Source organism: Stegodyphus dumicola, chromosome 1 (genome assembly GCF_044657685.1).
Source record: "Stegodyphus dumicola isolate Sdum_Otavi_A_Nest chromosome 1, ASM4465768v1".
Classification (NCBI taxonomy): Eukaryota; Metazoa; Arthropoda; class Arachnida; order Araneae; family Eresidae; genus Stegodyphus; species Stegodyphus dumicola.
In genome coordinates this window covers 232,801,396-232,817,892 of record NC_140768.1, presented here as the reverse complement: position 1 = coordinate 232,817,892, position 16,497 = coordinate 232,801,396, and the positions used below count along the sequence as shown (strand labels likewise).

At 34.8% G+C, this 16,497-nt stretch overlaps 1 protein-coding gene across 4 annotated transcripts in view; it reads left to right on the top strand.

Annotated features, from left to right (window-relative positions):
* Positions 1 to 15,003, top strand: part of LOC118197545 (acyl-coenzyme A diphosphatase NUDT19-like) — a 146,621-nt gene extending 131,618 nt beyond the window's left edge. For all 4 annotated transcript variants that reach the window (XM_085826368.1, XM_085826367.1, XM_035369067.1 and 1 more), the window contains exon 4: positions 13,926 to 15,003. In XM_085826368.1, the coding sequence (XP_085682494.1) occupies positions 13,926 to 14,146 (221 nt within the window). In that variant the 3' untranslated portion in view covers positions 14,147 to 15,003. The remainder of the gene's footprint in view (positions 1 to 13,925) is intronic.
* Positions 15,004 to 16,497: the final 1,494 nt, after the last annotated feature.

Sequence of the window (16,497 nt, the reverse complement as noted above, 5' to 3'; positions counted from 1 at the left end):
TTTCCTTCTATTTAAATCAGAATACTTCCGCTGATAATTTGAATCCTTGCGCGTTCTACTCAAATTTACATAGTCTGGCATTGGCAGTTCCAGGGGAAAGTAAGGCTTGACAGGAAAGATAGTTTAAACTTAAAATAAATGTTAGTTAAAATAAATATAAACCCTACATTTGCCGCTGCCAGAATTTGGAAAACTTGGAAGCAGGTCCTACAAACGACCTGTTGTAAGTTTATCTAATTCTGAACTAACTGGCGAGAACCTCGTTTACACAAAAAAAAAAAAAAAAAAAAAATCTTATGTAACAATTATACTAAAATTCTGTTACTCGTTACAAAGCTTTCTTCTTACAGCAACTTTTCCTGGACTTCATCAATCAATCTTGGTCTTTCCTTCCAGCATCTGGAAGGAATAAGTATCAGTATCTTTCTACATACATTATAATTTACACTTTCTTGACACAATAAATTTTTGTTTTTAACGATTCGTTTTTCTTAGTTATTGCTTCCTTCACATTCATTCAATTTTTCAAGCATTAATTTAACTTTACCCTGGCTCTCCACCGTGTGTGGTGTCAAACGGGAATATTCGTGTTTTAGTCTTACAACACTTCCCCTAACCACCATGATTTGTTAGAATTCAACCACCAAATAGACACACCTTACTCGACATTCTACAACTCAATGAGCTACTTTAATATTCTTAAAAATTCAAATGTAGATGGAGAACCCTAAAAACACATTTATTCTAACTTCCCCCTCATTCATCTTTAAACATGCAGGCTTTCGCTCTAAAGCATGACTTTACAGTTTAATACTTAAATTTTGACTTCCTTGCTTTTAAGCATTCACTTTTAGCATCTACAATTTTATGCTTCTAGACTAAATTCTACTTTTACATAACATGCAAGTATTTACATACATTTACAAAATTTTATACATATGCTTTTTACAATTTACCATAAAATGAATAAGAGAAAATAAATTTTTACTTTACTCATTCTTCGCCAAGCTGGCGGCACTGAAACTAAAATTCTTATTAATACAAGAATACGAAGTTATTTTTATCTTCGGCCAAATTTTGGCTTTAACATAACAGAATTAGTCTTTCGACCAACAGAAAATGCTTGATTTTAGCTTTTACACTTAAAGAAAATAATACTTTTGCCTTAGCTAAATAAAGTAAAACAAAACTAAGTCTCAACCGAGACATATTGACTTTCGTCAAAACATAGAACTTCGTACTTATGCATAACATTTCGGAACAAAAGAGAAAAAAATTTATAGAAGGTTTTAACTTATCTTTGAGTTTTCGATGCTTGAAACTCCGTCATCCGTTTTTGGCAAAATTGATCCCAAGTTAGAGGTTTCATGGATGTCAATCTTCTCCTTATTGATCTCCAAGTGTCGTCCACGTTGCTCTTTCTTTTGCGTCCTCTACATGCTGGCCTCTTGACGGAGTAATCGTCTGGTTGTTGGCCTTTGCGTTTCTGCCTGGGACGGCTGGTCTTGACGTCCTCCGGTCTGGAGTCCTTCTTGAATTTCTTCTGTTCCTCGTATTTTTGTGCCTCCTGCTGGCGTTTCAGTTTCCGGAACGGCGGCCTTGCTGGCACCTGACTCTGTGGCCGTGTGCGCGTTCTCCTTGATGTGTAATTTCTCCTGCCATCCTTTGTAGGTGGTGTTTTCGTCTTTACCACGGTTTCTTTACCCGGTTCATCTGTATTTTTGTTTTTCTTAAACGCCGGAGTTTGAAAATCATTTTTTCTTTTTGATACCGACGTCCGGGTTGTAGAAGTGCTAGGTCTCTCTTCAGTTCTCCGTTTCTTGGGTGGTGGAATAGTTGTTGCAGTCTCTGGCCCTTCTATTTCGTTTAGACTTGAGTCCTGCAAGAAACTTTTAAGGATTTCAAAATCATTTGGATTATAGTATTTTTTCACCTGGTCGGGACTTGCTTTACAGATTTCCCCTCTGTCGTTCTTAAGATATAATACTACCCCTTTGATTTCCTGAATTACATAGGGGTCTTCAAACTTTGGAGCTAGCTTTGCCATAAAATTGTCTGGGGCACTTGATAAAGAAAATTTCCGCTTCAATACTTTATCCCCAACTTTAAAATCTGCTTCACGGCGTTTTCTATCATAATATAACTTTTGTCTATCTCTTGCCGTATCCGAGGTTTTAAGCGCCTGATCAATCAACTTTTGCACATCTTGTTGTTTAAACTCCTGCTCTCTTTGTTGCACAAAGAATAATTTATCTAAAGGCGTAATTAACTTTCTGCCTAAAAATAATTCTGCTGGAGTTTTTCCCGTAGTATCATGATGTGCCGTTCTTAAAGCATAAGCTAATTCATTTATGTAGCCATCCCAGCGCTTGTGATGTGTGCTCACGTAACTGCGAATTATTTTTACTGTGTTTTTATTAACTCTTTCTGCTATGTTAGCCTGTGGTCTATACGGAACCATTTTGATATGGCGTATGCCAAGTCCATTGCATATGTTTTCAAATACTTGACTAATGAATTGTTTTCCGTTATCGCTAATGACTTTTATCGGTGCACCGTATTTTAAAATGTATCTGTGTAAGAATGCATCTGCGACTGTTTTGGCTGACGCGCGTTTAAGAGGAACAATTTCTATCCATTTTGAAAAATGATCTACTATTACTAAAAGAAAACGATTTTTATTTAACTCGCTCTGGGGGAAGGGACCAAGGAGATCTATTCCTAAAATTTCATTCGGAAATGTAGCGCGAATGCTATTTAAGTACCCGGCCGGGCTGTAATTAATATCATTTATTAACTGACATTGATTGCAGGACCTGACATACGCCGTTACTATTTTGTATAATTGCGGGAAATATACCGCCTCGCGTACCCTTTTTATAGTCTTTCTGACCCCGAGGTGGCCCGCTGTTTTTTTTTCGTGCAACTTCCTCAAAATGCTTAATCGAAGCGAGGCTGGGATGACTGGCTTATACTCAAGATTTTCGTTTGTTGTTTTCGTATAGAATAATAAATTATCTATTATTTCATAGTTTTTTGCTCTATTTCTTATCGCATCGATATCTGTGTGCTCAAAGCTTTCGGGGTCTTTCAAATAAGTATAGATATTTCCAAATTCAGGATCAGCTTTCAGTTCAGTAATAACCGTATCTCTAGAATCTAAAATTTTTGAAGTCAACACAGCGCATTTAAGTTCATTTCCTTCGTCGTCCAGTTTTATACGAGAAAGTGCGTCAGCTACATTGTTTTCCTTACCCGGTTTATATTTTATTGTGATATTATATTCTTGGAGTTTTAAAGCCCATCTTATTAACCTGGGCGTTAGGTTTTTTCCCGAGTAAAGTCTACCAACAGCCGCATGATCCGAAAAGACTGTTACTGGCGATTTGCCGAAATAAACTCGAAATTTGTGTACAGCCATTAATACGGCTAATGTTTCTCTTTCTGTAGCTGTATAATTCCTTTGTGTCTGATTCAATGTTTTACTAAAAAATGCCAGCGGATGGTTATTTTGCATAAGAACCGCACCCACCGCATAGTCTGACGCATCTGCCGCAATTTCCAGGTTTTCGTCCCCCTCAGGGAATTTTAAAACAGGGGCATTAATAAGCGCTTCTTTTAATCTTTCAAAAGCTGTGTTAGCTTCCGCTGTCCACGTAAATTTACTCTTTTTTCTTTTGATTACTAAGAGTGGTTCAACAATATTAGCGAAATCTTTTATGAAAGATCGATAGTAAGAACATAATCCAAGGAAAGACGAAAGTTTCTTGGCGGTGTTGGGCGGTGGGAAATTCTTAATAGCTTTTATTTTTGAATCTTGCGTTTCTATACCCTTTTGCGAAATTTTATAACCGAGATATTTAAGTTCTTTAGTTGCGAACTTGCATTTTGAGGCGTTAATTGTAAGACCGGCCTCTTTTAATAATTTAAAAACTTGTTCGAGGTCATTAATGTGTTGTTCCAACGTACTACTCGTTATAATTATATCATCTAGATAAATTAAAGTTGATTTTCCTAGGACAGGTTTTAGAACAATGTCCATAGCTCTCTGGAATGTTGATGGGGCCCCACACAACCCAAAGGGCATGCGTAAAAATGCATAAGTGCCCGATTTTGTTATAAACGCGGTTTTGTGTATATCTTCGGGTCTCATAGCTATTTGATAGTAGCCAGACGTTAAGTCTAAAGTAGACATATATCTTGTCGATTTGATCTGTCTAATGATCTCGTCTATAACCGGCAAAGGGTAAACTGGAAATTTAGTGATACTATTTAGTTTTCTATAATCGATAGCAAACCTCCAAGCCCTTTTATCTGAAGGAGGAAACTCGTTCTTTTTCCTACATAGTACGACTGGACTCGCGTACTCACTATTTATGGGCGTTATTATTTTATTCTTTAACATCTCCTGAATATGTTCTTCGATGATTAAGTCTTTTTGTTTATCATAGCGATACGGTTTAGTCCTACAAGGTTTTTCGGCATTTAATTGAATCTTGTGAGTCACGATTTGACAGTTTCCTGGTTTTTCTGAAAACAAATGAGAAAAATTACTCACCACTTGCTGTATTGCTTTACTTTCCTGGTCATTCAAATGGCTAAGGTCCAATTCAGGTGTCTCCACAGGTTCCATCACCCTCTGGTCCATCTCCAACACCACGGAACTATCTTGAAAATTTAATTTGGCCCTCGCGGTCCTTAGAAAGTCCATATCTAAAATAAGAGAGTGTTGCAGGTGTTTCACCACAAAAATTAATACTTTGAGATTTTCCTCTTTTACCTGTAAGTTTAATGATAATTTTCCGATGCAGTGACATGTTTTTCCTTCTGCCGCTATAATTTCCGTATTTCTGGTTTTAAATAGTCGTATCCTATAAAAATTCTTTTTGAAGAACTTTTCACTCATAAAATTTCCTTCTGCTCCTGTATCGATGAGGGCTTCTACTGGTACATCGCCAACCAGGACTTGTATAATTGGTAGCTGTGAGTTTTTTACGATGACTGTATTTAAATGTCTATTTGAGGGTTTTTTTTAAACTTCCGGGGTCTGGACCCTCCCTTTCACAGGCCCCTCTAGTCGTTTAAAGCTTTCCTTTCAATCTGTGTCTTCTGGGTACGCGGATGCTTATTTTCAAATTTTCTTTTTGGGCCTTGACCTTCGAGTTTCGATGCGTTAGCTTGATAGTTCTTTCCCCCATATGAGCGATTTCCATTTCTGGTTTCCTCCTTCCTTCGGGTATGTTGAGAATATGTTTCCCCTCTCGCTTTTTCCGCTATTCTGCGATTTTGAAACTTCACCGCCAATTCGAAAAGTTCCTGCAATGTGTTTGGGTTTCTAATTTGAAAGTAGTCTTGGACAGCGGGTAACAATCTTGGTAATATTATTTCAATAATCTCCGCATCGGGTTTTTTCCCATACAGCATATCCGTTAGCTTGATTTTTCGTAAAATAAAGTCCGTCAAATCTGCTGTATCCCATTGATAGAAACTATATAGCTCGGCTTCCAGCCGTGCGCGATCTTTCACTATGGGGAAGGCCTTTACTAACGATTTTTTGAAATTTTCAAATGTATACGTCGGGCTTCCAAATTCACCTAGAAGAAATTTGCCTATATTTTTCCACCATAGCGCGGCCTGTCCTTTTAGTGCTGATGTGGCGATGGCAACTTTTTGTCTTTCAGGCACAGGGTAGAGCTGAAAGTGGTTTTCTATACCTTCTAAAAATACGGACACCGAATTTTTTCCGTCGAAATAGACGTTTGGCTTGATTGATGCTCTCAAACCAAAATGCTCTCAAAACTCTGGACCAGGTATCCAAATCCTTCTAACTGCGTTGTCATTTCTTGGTGTTGTCCAGCGGCTTCCATCCAGTTTTCGGCCATTTCAGTTCGATAAGTGTTCGGGCGCCAATATAACGTTGCACGCCTCCAACTTGCACGCAACCAAGAGGTGACTGTGAAAACTTGTATAAAGGATAGAGCCTTTTGAAGGGTTTAAGTCCCTTTTTATTCAACGTAATAAATTACAATTGCGTCCTCTTGACGCTTACAGACTGTGCCTACTTGGCAGTCAAATAAAAATAATAACCTGAAAAGAAAGTAAAGACAAGATTCTAACTACGAGGCTCTCTAAAATAACTACTCACCGTGTTTTACAATACCGCTGCTAATTCAGCAGACTTGAAGCTCACTGGAACAATTTCCACTACTTCCCGCCAAGCACATAGGCCGCAACGCGGGGTTCTTCAATTCTCGCTAACTACCTCCGCGCTCGCTAAGTAAGAATATCTCTCACACCGAACTTGTTTCCTTCTATTTAAATCAGAATACTTTCGCTGATAATTTGAATCCTTGCGCGTTCTACTCAAATTTACATATTCTGGCATTGGCAGTTCCAGGGGAAAAGTAAGGCTTGACAGGAAAGATAGTTTAAACTTAAAATAAATGTTAGTTAAAATAAATATAAACCCTACAATATATTTCTTAATCACTTGAGGCTTAATGCAAGAAATGTTTTGTTAAATGTTTGAACGGCAAGGTAAAGATTGTTTTCAGGAATACTATGTCTGATGTAGTGTATGTAGTAAACAAAATTTTTCGAAAGACGCTTCTTACATCTGAGAAACTATAATTATTCACGAATTTTAAGAATCTTTACACAAGCAAGCTTATTCACTGAATCTGCGAAGATGTAACAAATTTGTGGTAATAACTTTGTTTCTTAGGTATTCACTAAATGCCTAACATGAAGGCAATAAAAATTATAAAAGAATCAAAGCGAAAAAGAAAAAAGTAGATGTCTCGAGAATCATAGCAATACATGAAAATGCATTGCGAGTGAGACAGGTATTGCACAGAACACTCGAAAGCCTTACTTCATTAGCAGTGCATACAGCTAATATCATTGCAAAGAATTCTTCGGTAAGAACTATATGTGTTATGGAGATCTCACCTTGAGTACGTAGGTTGCCCAACTTTGGACTACAGTGGACTAAAAGTATTTTTTTACTTATTTTTGCTGTTGAACAAACGATATGATTTTACGTTCATTTATTAAAACCTAAAGCATTCTGAACGATTTTCTTAATTCTGCTATACCTTCTAAAACGAAAGTACACAAAATAATTTTACAATCGTATGAATCGTTTTATTTTCCAAACATTCACCATTTATTTTAATATAGTTTTCAATTATAATAATCATTCAATAATAATAATTTTATTAGAAGCATTTTGTGCACGAACAGCTTTTATGAAATTTGGCACATTTCGAAACACAGAGAGAACAGATTGTTATTTTGTTTCAGGCTCATAGGAATAAATCATATTTTCTTCTCTTGTAGTAATGTCAAAACCAGATTTCGAATCATTAGAGGAATACAATTGTATTCACTTTTTCTGCTTTTAATTGATAATATGAAATTCAATAAAAACGTTCTGTGAAATGCTTGGAGATGCCCCAGTTTCGCCATATGAGAGAACGACGTTCTAAACTGAGCACTTAACCCAGAGCATCAATGTTTACTAGCGCCACAGCAGACCTTGACAAACCTGTACAACAATCTTCCATCACATTTTCCGATGCTCACGAACGAATTCTTTAACCTGTTGCTCTGAATGATACTTCGTTACCAAAAGTCGAAAATTATAATAAATTATAGTTTGAAAATCCTTTCACTTAAGTCAACTCCACAAAAGAGTTCTACAGACGAAAACATTAAGGAAAAAACAATGCAAGGCGAAAACGTCGTAGTACATAGATTCATCGTGAGAAAAAAGAAACCAAGGAGAAAACATCGCAATTCTAAAACATAGTGGTCTAAAACGTCGTTATCGAAAATAAAGCAGTTAAAAAACTTCGCAGTTTAAAAACATAGTCATCAAAAACATCTTTTTAAAAAATAAAGCACTTAAAAATAATCGCATGACGATAACATCGCAGACAGGCGTTCTCGGGATTTAAAAATTCGCATATTTGTATAACGATTTCTGACCGCAAGAAGGAATGAGGAATTTATTTAATTTTATACTTCATATTTTTCAATTAATTAATAAACTTTTGCTGAAAAATAAGAAGGAAATTTAAGCATTTAAAAACTGAAAGTGAGTAGAAAATTAATGCTAAGTATAGCAGGAAATAGAATTTTAAACTTATATTGTTAACAAATAAAGGTTATTAATTAATTAACCTCCTCTGAAACGTTTTACTGATAATTTTTCATGAAACATATAGTCTGAAAAGATTAGAATAATGAAAATGAGTAACTGAAGGTGTTTACCTCTATTAAAACTTTTTAATGAATTGTCAAATTATAAAATTATGTTAATTAGTATATGTAGTATATGAAGCTTAAGTTTGCTTCTTAATTTTCAACAAAAACTTGTTAGTTAATTAAAAAATATAAGTTAAAATATTCCTCATGCGCTCACAAATCATTACGCGAATATTAACTTTCAAACCCTGAAAAAGCGAATGTCTGCGACGTTATCGTCATGCGGTGATTTGCAGACGCTTTTTGTTTTCTACCACGATATTATCGACGACGATCGTTTTAAACTGCGAAACTTGTTAACTGCTTTATTTTCGACGACGATGTTTTGTACTACGAGGGTTTTAGAGCTGCGATGTTTTCTTGCTCTCTTTTCTCCCACGATATTTTGTATGACAACATTTTTACCTTGCGTTGTTTTCTCCGCGATGTTTTCATCCGCTGCATTTTTGCAACGATGTTTTCACCTGTAAGCTTCCCCCGATATTGTTTAATTCTAAAAACATAATTACTGACCCTCGTAAAATCATAGATACAGTAATAATAATAGATTGCTCATTGTACAATAAAATCTAATCCCAGCCAGAGAGTTGACAACAACCATGAGAGTGACAGGAAAAACACAATAGCAAATATCGTAATTGTTATTTTTCTATTCATAATATACACTGTTGATTCAAATTTGAGCTGTGACATAATATGTGTATTTTTAAGGCCAGTTCCCATGTTACATAGTTAAAATTATCGAAATGTGAAAAATATATTCAATATCATTAATTTTAAAAATTCTGATTAAGAAATTTTAAACTGTCCCTAACGTGAGTCGTCTTATTTCATATTGTATTCATGTGTGTTAAAATATAACATAATTTCTATATATAGTCGAATTTTCTAGCTTTCAAAATTCTAGCTTTTTTTCAAAATTCTAGCTTTAGGAGAAGTTCAGATAATTATAATCTCCTTATTGGCATTTTCTGACTATTAGCAACCCCACGAAAAGTTTCCAAGTCATCGGCGACTTCATGAATTGACGAGAAGGATTTGTTTGGATAACTTTAAGTTTCATTCTGTTCATAAATAGTAAAAGATCTTATGTGGGCACTGCATGACTTCCTTCTCCGGCCTATTAAATTATACGCATTTTTTGCTGATTTTCATTTAAACTTGTTTCTTCGAATTTCATTACAGATATATTTCTCATTCAATCAATTTAGCTCTTACTTCGTGGCAAGTCAAAAATACATCAAAATTCAAATCATCTTCATTATAAATTGTAAAATATAGAAAAACCTAAAACACAAAATACAGTTAAAAATAGTTCATTTTTTTTTCAATTAAAATTAGAATGTCTACTTCAAAACAAGCAATTCGGCCAAAAGAGAGAAAGACAAAATTTTCGGTGCACAGAAAGGAAAGTTTACTTTTGGTCCCATTTTACAAAAGGACATTGAAGTTGGTTCAGCAGCTGACTTAATTCACTTTTCTACTATGAGTTTCAAATATATACAAATGGCGGCCTTTTTAGACCTAGCGTCACTTAAACTTTTAAATTGTTGATAATTCTACACAGCTATATACATATATATATAAGAAAGAAAGGGAGATACACAAGTAGATATTATAACAATCCCATATACAAAATTTCATCGTTCCATTGCTAATCGTTTTTGAGTTATGGGAGATACATACGTACGTATAGACGTCACAAAAAATCCCCATTGAATCCATTTTACAATCCGCTTTGTTCAAAAGAGTCCTTTATTCTGCCCTTACTTACAAATGTCATGCAAAAATATCTTTCAGGTGGATTCAAGAGCGGTCAAACTGGATATTTTGGTTGAAATTATGATACCGGAAATTTTTTAGGATTACAATACTTTCTTTACTTCGTACAATGACGTAAAAGTTTATTTTACCCTTCTCGAGTCTCTGTAGTTAACTTACGCATAAGCGATAATTCGCTGAAAGTCTGTTACGGTTTGATACTAGTTTATGCTAGAAGAGCAAACTCTATAAACTAAAAAGAAAGAAAAATAAGTGTATAAACGTTCAGTGATTTTTTTTTTTGGGGGGGGCATAATTTTTTTTAAGCGGATTTCGAAAAAATTTTATTTTTAGCGGTGATATTAAACTGTAATACATATTGCTTTATGAGGAACAGAAGTTCTAATTTCCTTGATCTTAAAAATTCACAAATCTAGTTCAGTAGCTGAATGCCTGCAAAACCAGATATTGAGAAATATTCTCCATCCACGTCAGATCATATGACTGAACTTGATCTTCAATCTCTTCCCCTTCAAGACACATTTCATTCATCAAAGTGCTCTAACCAGTTTTCCGTTCTGTTTTATTTCCTAGGTATCATCTTTAAAAATTTAACAGTCGTTCCTTCGATAACTGTTCATTATTATTGCGATTTTAAAAATTACATAAATCTTTTGAAGGTGTCAATATATTCACATGCTAGTTTAATATTGAAATAAAAATAGTACACACATGTAAATGCAAAAGTGCGGAGACGCATATATCAAACTTTTTCGAAGTTGCTTTGCGTGTTTATCATGTTTGTTGCTGCAACAAACACATTGTCAGGACTTTTGTTACTACTTCCATTTATTAACCTTTGTTACTTAATAATATTTTATGCCTGAGATAATTTTGAAAAAAAATTATTATCTCAGTATTCTTGCGTATGGTTGAAAATAAATGCAGTAGAACTTCTCTTAAACGGACATTGAGCGGACCAGAACTTTGTCCCTTATCAGCGAGTGCCCGCTAACAAGTGTCTAAGGAATCTGTCCGTTAATGCGGAGTTTTTGCTAACGAGTGGTGGTTCCGTCAACGAAAATTCGACTATACTCTGCATATTTTGTTAAGAAAATAATGTATCTGCACAATAATCAAAATATTTCACATACAGACGGTGTTTACACAGTTTTAGAAGTTGAAGCTTTATAATATATATATCTATACATACACTAATGACGCAGAAAGACTCGCAGAGACATGTTAAATCGCTACTGCACCAGTGTTCTGTTTCTATACTTTGCCGTAAAAATCATGGGCACCAATGCAGTGTTACTACTTTCTCTTAGGGAGGAAACTAATGCAGAAACAGACAGGTGAAACCGCAACTAACTAAAAAAAGCAACTGAGAAACTAAACTCTTAAGAGTTTGCTAATTACCAAACTTTTAGTGATCGTATAGGTAAAACGGTAATGCATTGCGTTGTGAAAACGCATCCAGGACCGCGCCGTGAGAGGATCGAATAAACAACATGTAAAATCAATATATATATATAAGAAAAACACATAACAGATATAAAGAAAACATAAGTAATAGGTTTCCAGATTAAATATCAGTTTATTCAAATTCCTCACAATTAAACTTAAATCTTATCCTAACTTCTTATTTTTGTTACAGTTACAAGTTTCTTATTTTAGACACAGGGAATACATCAATTTGTCATTTTCTTTTGTTACATTTTAAATTCATGATTTGCAAATCTATTACATGACTCTTTTAATTTAACGGGTACCCGATCTATAATTTCTGAGAGGTTAAGGAAAACATATTATTTGCAATTCACATCTGTTCTAAGGAAGATTACACAAACAACTATTATTATTACACCCTAATTCATATAAAAATCTTAAGGTTTGTCTCGGTAATTTAGAAGGGGAAAAAGGAAGCAATTCATTTTCAGTAGACTGAATTTAAGATTCAATTTTAGGTAAAATTCTAATTTCCAAAAGTTCTAAGGAAAATTGAGAAAGCACTTATCTGTGATTTTGTCGACTTGAAACGCACCGGAAAGGTATTGGGCTGGCCTTGCATTCTGGGAGAAAATTCAAAGGATTATAAGTTTCTGGAAATTCATTCCGTAAGGGGAACACAGGCATCTAAGGAGTCTCACGCTTTTCGGTGTCACTGGCCGCAGGTCGCACAGCCTTGCAGAAAACAAGCCCTCGAACCAGCACCCGAGCAGAATCTTCAAGCTCGCAGTCAGGATGTCGAGTATAAAATCTCACGTTGGCCGGGGTGGAACTTGGTCAATAATTTTGGAAATTAATACTCGCTGGATCATCTTTTTTTTCTTTTCGACAGCAAGGCGACGGCCGGATAGTGTCCGCCGTGAACCGCCTGACTCACCACTTATTCATCTACAGAAACTTAACAAATCCTTCAACCTTGGAAGTCCGGCAAAAATCTTAATCCTGAAAGTCTTAAATCCTTCAATAAAACTCATCCAAAGTCGGGCAAAAAGTAACGTCCAAAAGTAAGTTCAGCAAGCAAGTACGTCTCGCCAAGTCTCGCGCACGAAATGTCACCCGAAAAAGTCATTCAAACTCGAATTTTCTTCCTCTCCTTCACAAACGTGGGCTCCCACTATGGCTTCAATTATCGCCCCCTTAATTTTGGCAAAATTTGCGTTTTCAACCCCTGAATGCGGAAATAAGGGTGATCGCGCATGCGCGCCCTTCTTCACTTAGCCAACAACCGGACCCTCAATCGCCAAAAACCTGAATGACTTACATCGAAAGTCAAGTAGCAACCTCCTGTCACGTACTTCCTGTCTTAAGGTCAACTACACAATGAAATTCCTTCTAGAACATTCTAAAGGACAAAGCGCGCGAAATCATGACTTAGCAAAAATTGCTTCCCTTTCCCTGCTTCTTTTCACAATGAATCAAAGCTTGTACAAAAATTGCAAATAAAAGAAAAATAAATAATATTCTTTTAAACTAAATAATATTCCGAGAAGCATCTGTTTTTCCCCAAAATTAAAGCATTAAAATAAATAATTCAGAATCAAATAAAATTAAGATTTCCGTAAATCAGAAAATCATTCGCCTAGTTTTTAAAACGCTATCAGACAAATTCTCTACACGACAGACACAGAGTAAATCTACTGACGCAGAAATCAATTGCATAAGAGGGTGGCTCTAACCCGGGTCGGTGAGTTTTATGTATTTATTCTTAGGTGTTGGCAAATTGTGCATTTTTTGCTTTGAAAGTCTGATAAGTCTTTCTTATGTGCGCTCTAAGGTTTTTATACCTTTCGTTAATCTGCATTTAATAGTTGTAGAATTATCAACAGTTTAAAAGTTTAAGTGACGCTAAGCTTAACAAGATCGCCATTTGTTGACATTTGAAACTCATAGTTGTATAGTGAATTAAGTCAGTTCATGCACCAACTTCAGTGTTTTTCTGAAAAGTGAGACGAAGGGTTAACTTTAAATTCTGGTGCACCTAAAAATATGTCTTTTAGCACGTTGGTCGAATTATTAGTTTTCCCGTAGAAACCCTAATTTTAATTGCAAATTTTTTTATTGTTTTTACTTTTGCGTCCGGTATTTTAGCTCTTTTTTTTTTTTTTTTTTTTTTTTTTTTTTTTTTTTTTATTTTATAATTTTTAATGAAGATATTTCGAGTTTTTACGTACTTTGCCTTGCCGCAAAGTGAAAAATGAATTAATTGAATGAAAAATATATTTCTAATGAAATTTAAGGAAACAGATTTAAATGAAGTGCAGTAAAAACTGTGTATAATCTAATAGGCCGTACAAGTCATGTGTTGTCCACATCAGATTTCTTAATTTACGTTTACGTTTATGTTACTTTAACCTTTCATATATTTTGATTGTTTTCACTAGGGGACGAAATGTATCCAAGAAAACCGGATTATTTGGGCAAAAGTCCTGGTCCAGACTATGCTGTTACTGTAGATGAAATGCGAAAGAGACATACAGGACTTCACAGAATGGAAGTACGAGGTCCAATATGCACTGCCATCTGCACCATAAGTCCCACGTGTGGTCACTTGCAGCCTTTGACCTATCAACCAGACAGACCTTTAGCGCAATCATTTTTATGATGATACTGGAGAAAACTGATTCTCAGCTAACGTGGTTGGCTTTAACTATGGAATATATACTCCAAGCAAATACAGAATGTGAGGTGAATAAATTTCTGTCAGAAATTTCCTGGCAGATACATTTAAGAAGAATTATCTTGCGTGTAAATACTTTATAATAAATAATTACGATATTTCTTGCATATTAGCCTCGAAAATATTTATTTTGCTATATTTCTTTCTTCAATGTATTTTTTCTGCATACAGTGGAAGATTACAGGATTCATCTAACGAAAGTGGAAAGAGACGCAAAGTGGAATTATTAATTTTACTTTTTTATCTGAATTTCGCGTTGGAAGTGATTGCATCCATACATTTTAGTGCATGAGCTGTGTATTAAAATTTACAACAAGCGATATTAAACAACAAATGTTATTAATGGCTTACGTTTTATATAAATGCATTCATATAAAACAACGAATAGTTTTAAAAAATAAATTAAATTTTATTCCGCACATTAAAATGTTTCTTTTCCGTTTTTTTTCTTCCGATCGTGCATCTAAAAAATACTAAAATAACTCGTAAGCTTTAAAAGAAATTATACAATCAAGAAAATTTAATGTAAAGAAATAAAGTAAAACTTAAGAGATATTTCGTAAAATGTCTCGAAAGGTCCAGCTTATATGCGAAAAGACAGAATATATTAATATACAAGCATGCATATACATAATGACTCAGGGTATTATTTGGACTGAACTGATTTTACAATTGATTTATTCCATTAAAGTGGAAGTTTAACATGAGCAATTTTAATTCTTGCGATTTGACAAATGTTATATGTATATACTTGTTTTATTCAATAAAATGTTTAATTTTAATTGTGTTTCTTTTTTCTCAGCAATTACATAATAAAATATTTCATATCTCGTATTTTCGTTTATGCCAGTTCTAGGAGTAATGTCAATAAACGTAAATTATTTTTGTTTAATATTTTTAAAAGTTCAAGTCTTTTTCTTTCTTCCGAGCCTACCAGCGGCCGAGCGGTAAAGTCGCTGAACACTGGTAGTTCAGTCCGAGGTTCGAATCCCACGAATGGGCTGGCTGTATGAGCGTTTTCGTGGTTTTACCCCTGTGTAACGTGTATACGAGCGAGTTTCCCTTAGAAAGTCCTCCACGAAGGCATCCTTTTCCTTAGGCAGATAGTCCTCGAGGCTTTGCCGTAATCTCGTAAAGCAATAAAAATTCTCTTTCTTCCCTGTGTTGCCGTAAATTTAATGAATGTTTGCGATAAACCATACGATAACTACGAAATATATTTGAAAATATGATCACACAACGTGTATTCAATACACTTACAATAGATGTCTTTAATACATTTATTTCCTACAGAGCTTAAATGATATTGTTGCTTGCGTACGGGTTCGTAATAGATTGAATGCACACAGAACCAACAATATCTTGATAAAATTCATTTTACCAAAAGGAACACATTGCAGTTCTGGAACATTCCAAAAATACTCGTGCAGCTCTTCTCAATATCTGACAGTACAATCAGTAGGTACACTTCAAACTACTAAGAACGCTATACACAAGGCGAAGCTCCCGCGGATATCTCAATACTCCGAATTCAGCTCTGAAATTACATCTGAGAAACAGACGTTGTCTCCTGTCTTACTAGACAATTCCCCAGCCGCCGAGAAATCTCTAGTACCTGCCTGTTCTCAAAATTACTGGAAGGCACATCACCACATACGGTTACGGTCAGATATAGCGATCAATTACATTTATTCAGTCATAGTATCAATTACAATACAGGGACCTGGACCAAAATGTTGCCAAATGTTCGCTAAGTTTGGTGACTTTTGGCGATTTCTCACCAAATCTGACGACAAGAATTAGTCTCCAAAACCGTCGCCAGCTTGACGATATCTGGCCAACTTAGTCAGATAGCCATGTACTCAATGTTAATTAGATTGATCCCTATAATCTTATTTTTCCGGCAAAGCATCGTCTCTTTTAAGCATTTCATGTTACATCTTAACAAAAAATACTTATTTCGCATGTAATTTAACCAAAGTTATTTACATATATACAAAATCCGTTCTGATATCTTAAAAATCTGAAAGGTTTCAGATTTTAAATTTCGTCCAAAGGGGCGTTTTTTTTTTTTTTTTTTTTTTTTTTTTTTTTTTTTTTTTTTTTTAACGTTTTCTGTGTTACCTTTATTTATTAAATATCATGTTCTTTGCACTAAAACTTCTTTGCACATAAAATTCAGTTCAATAGCAAAAGTCGCAAAATAATTTTAAAATGAGCATATCTTTAGAATTTCCGATACATACATACATACATTGAACTGCGGTGCTTAACCA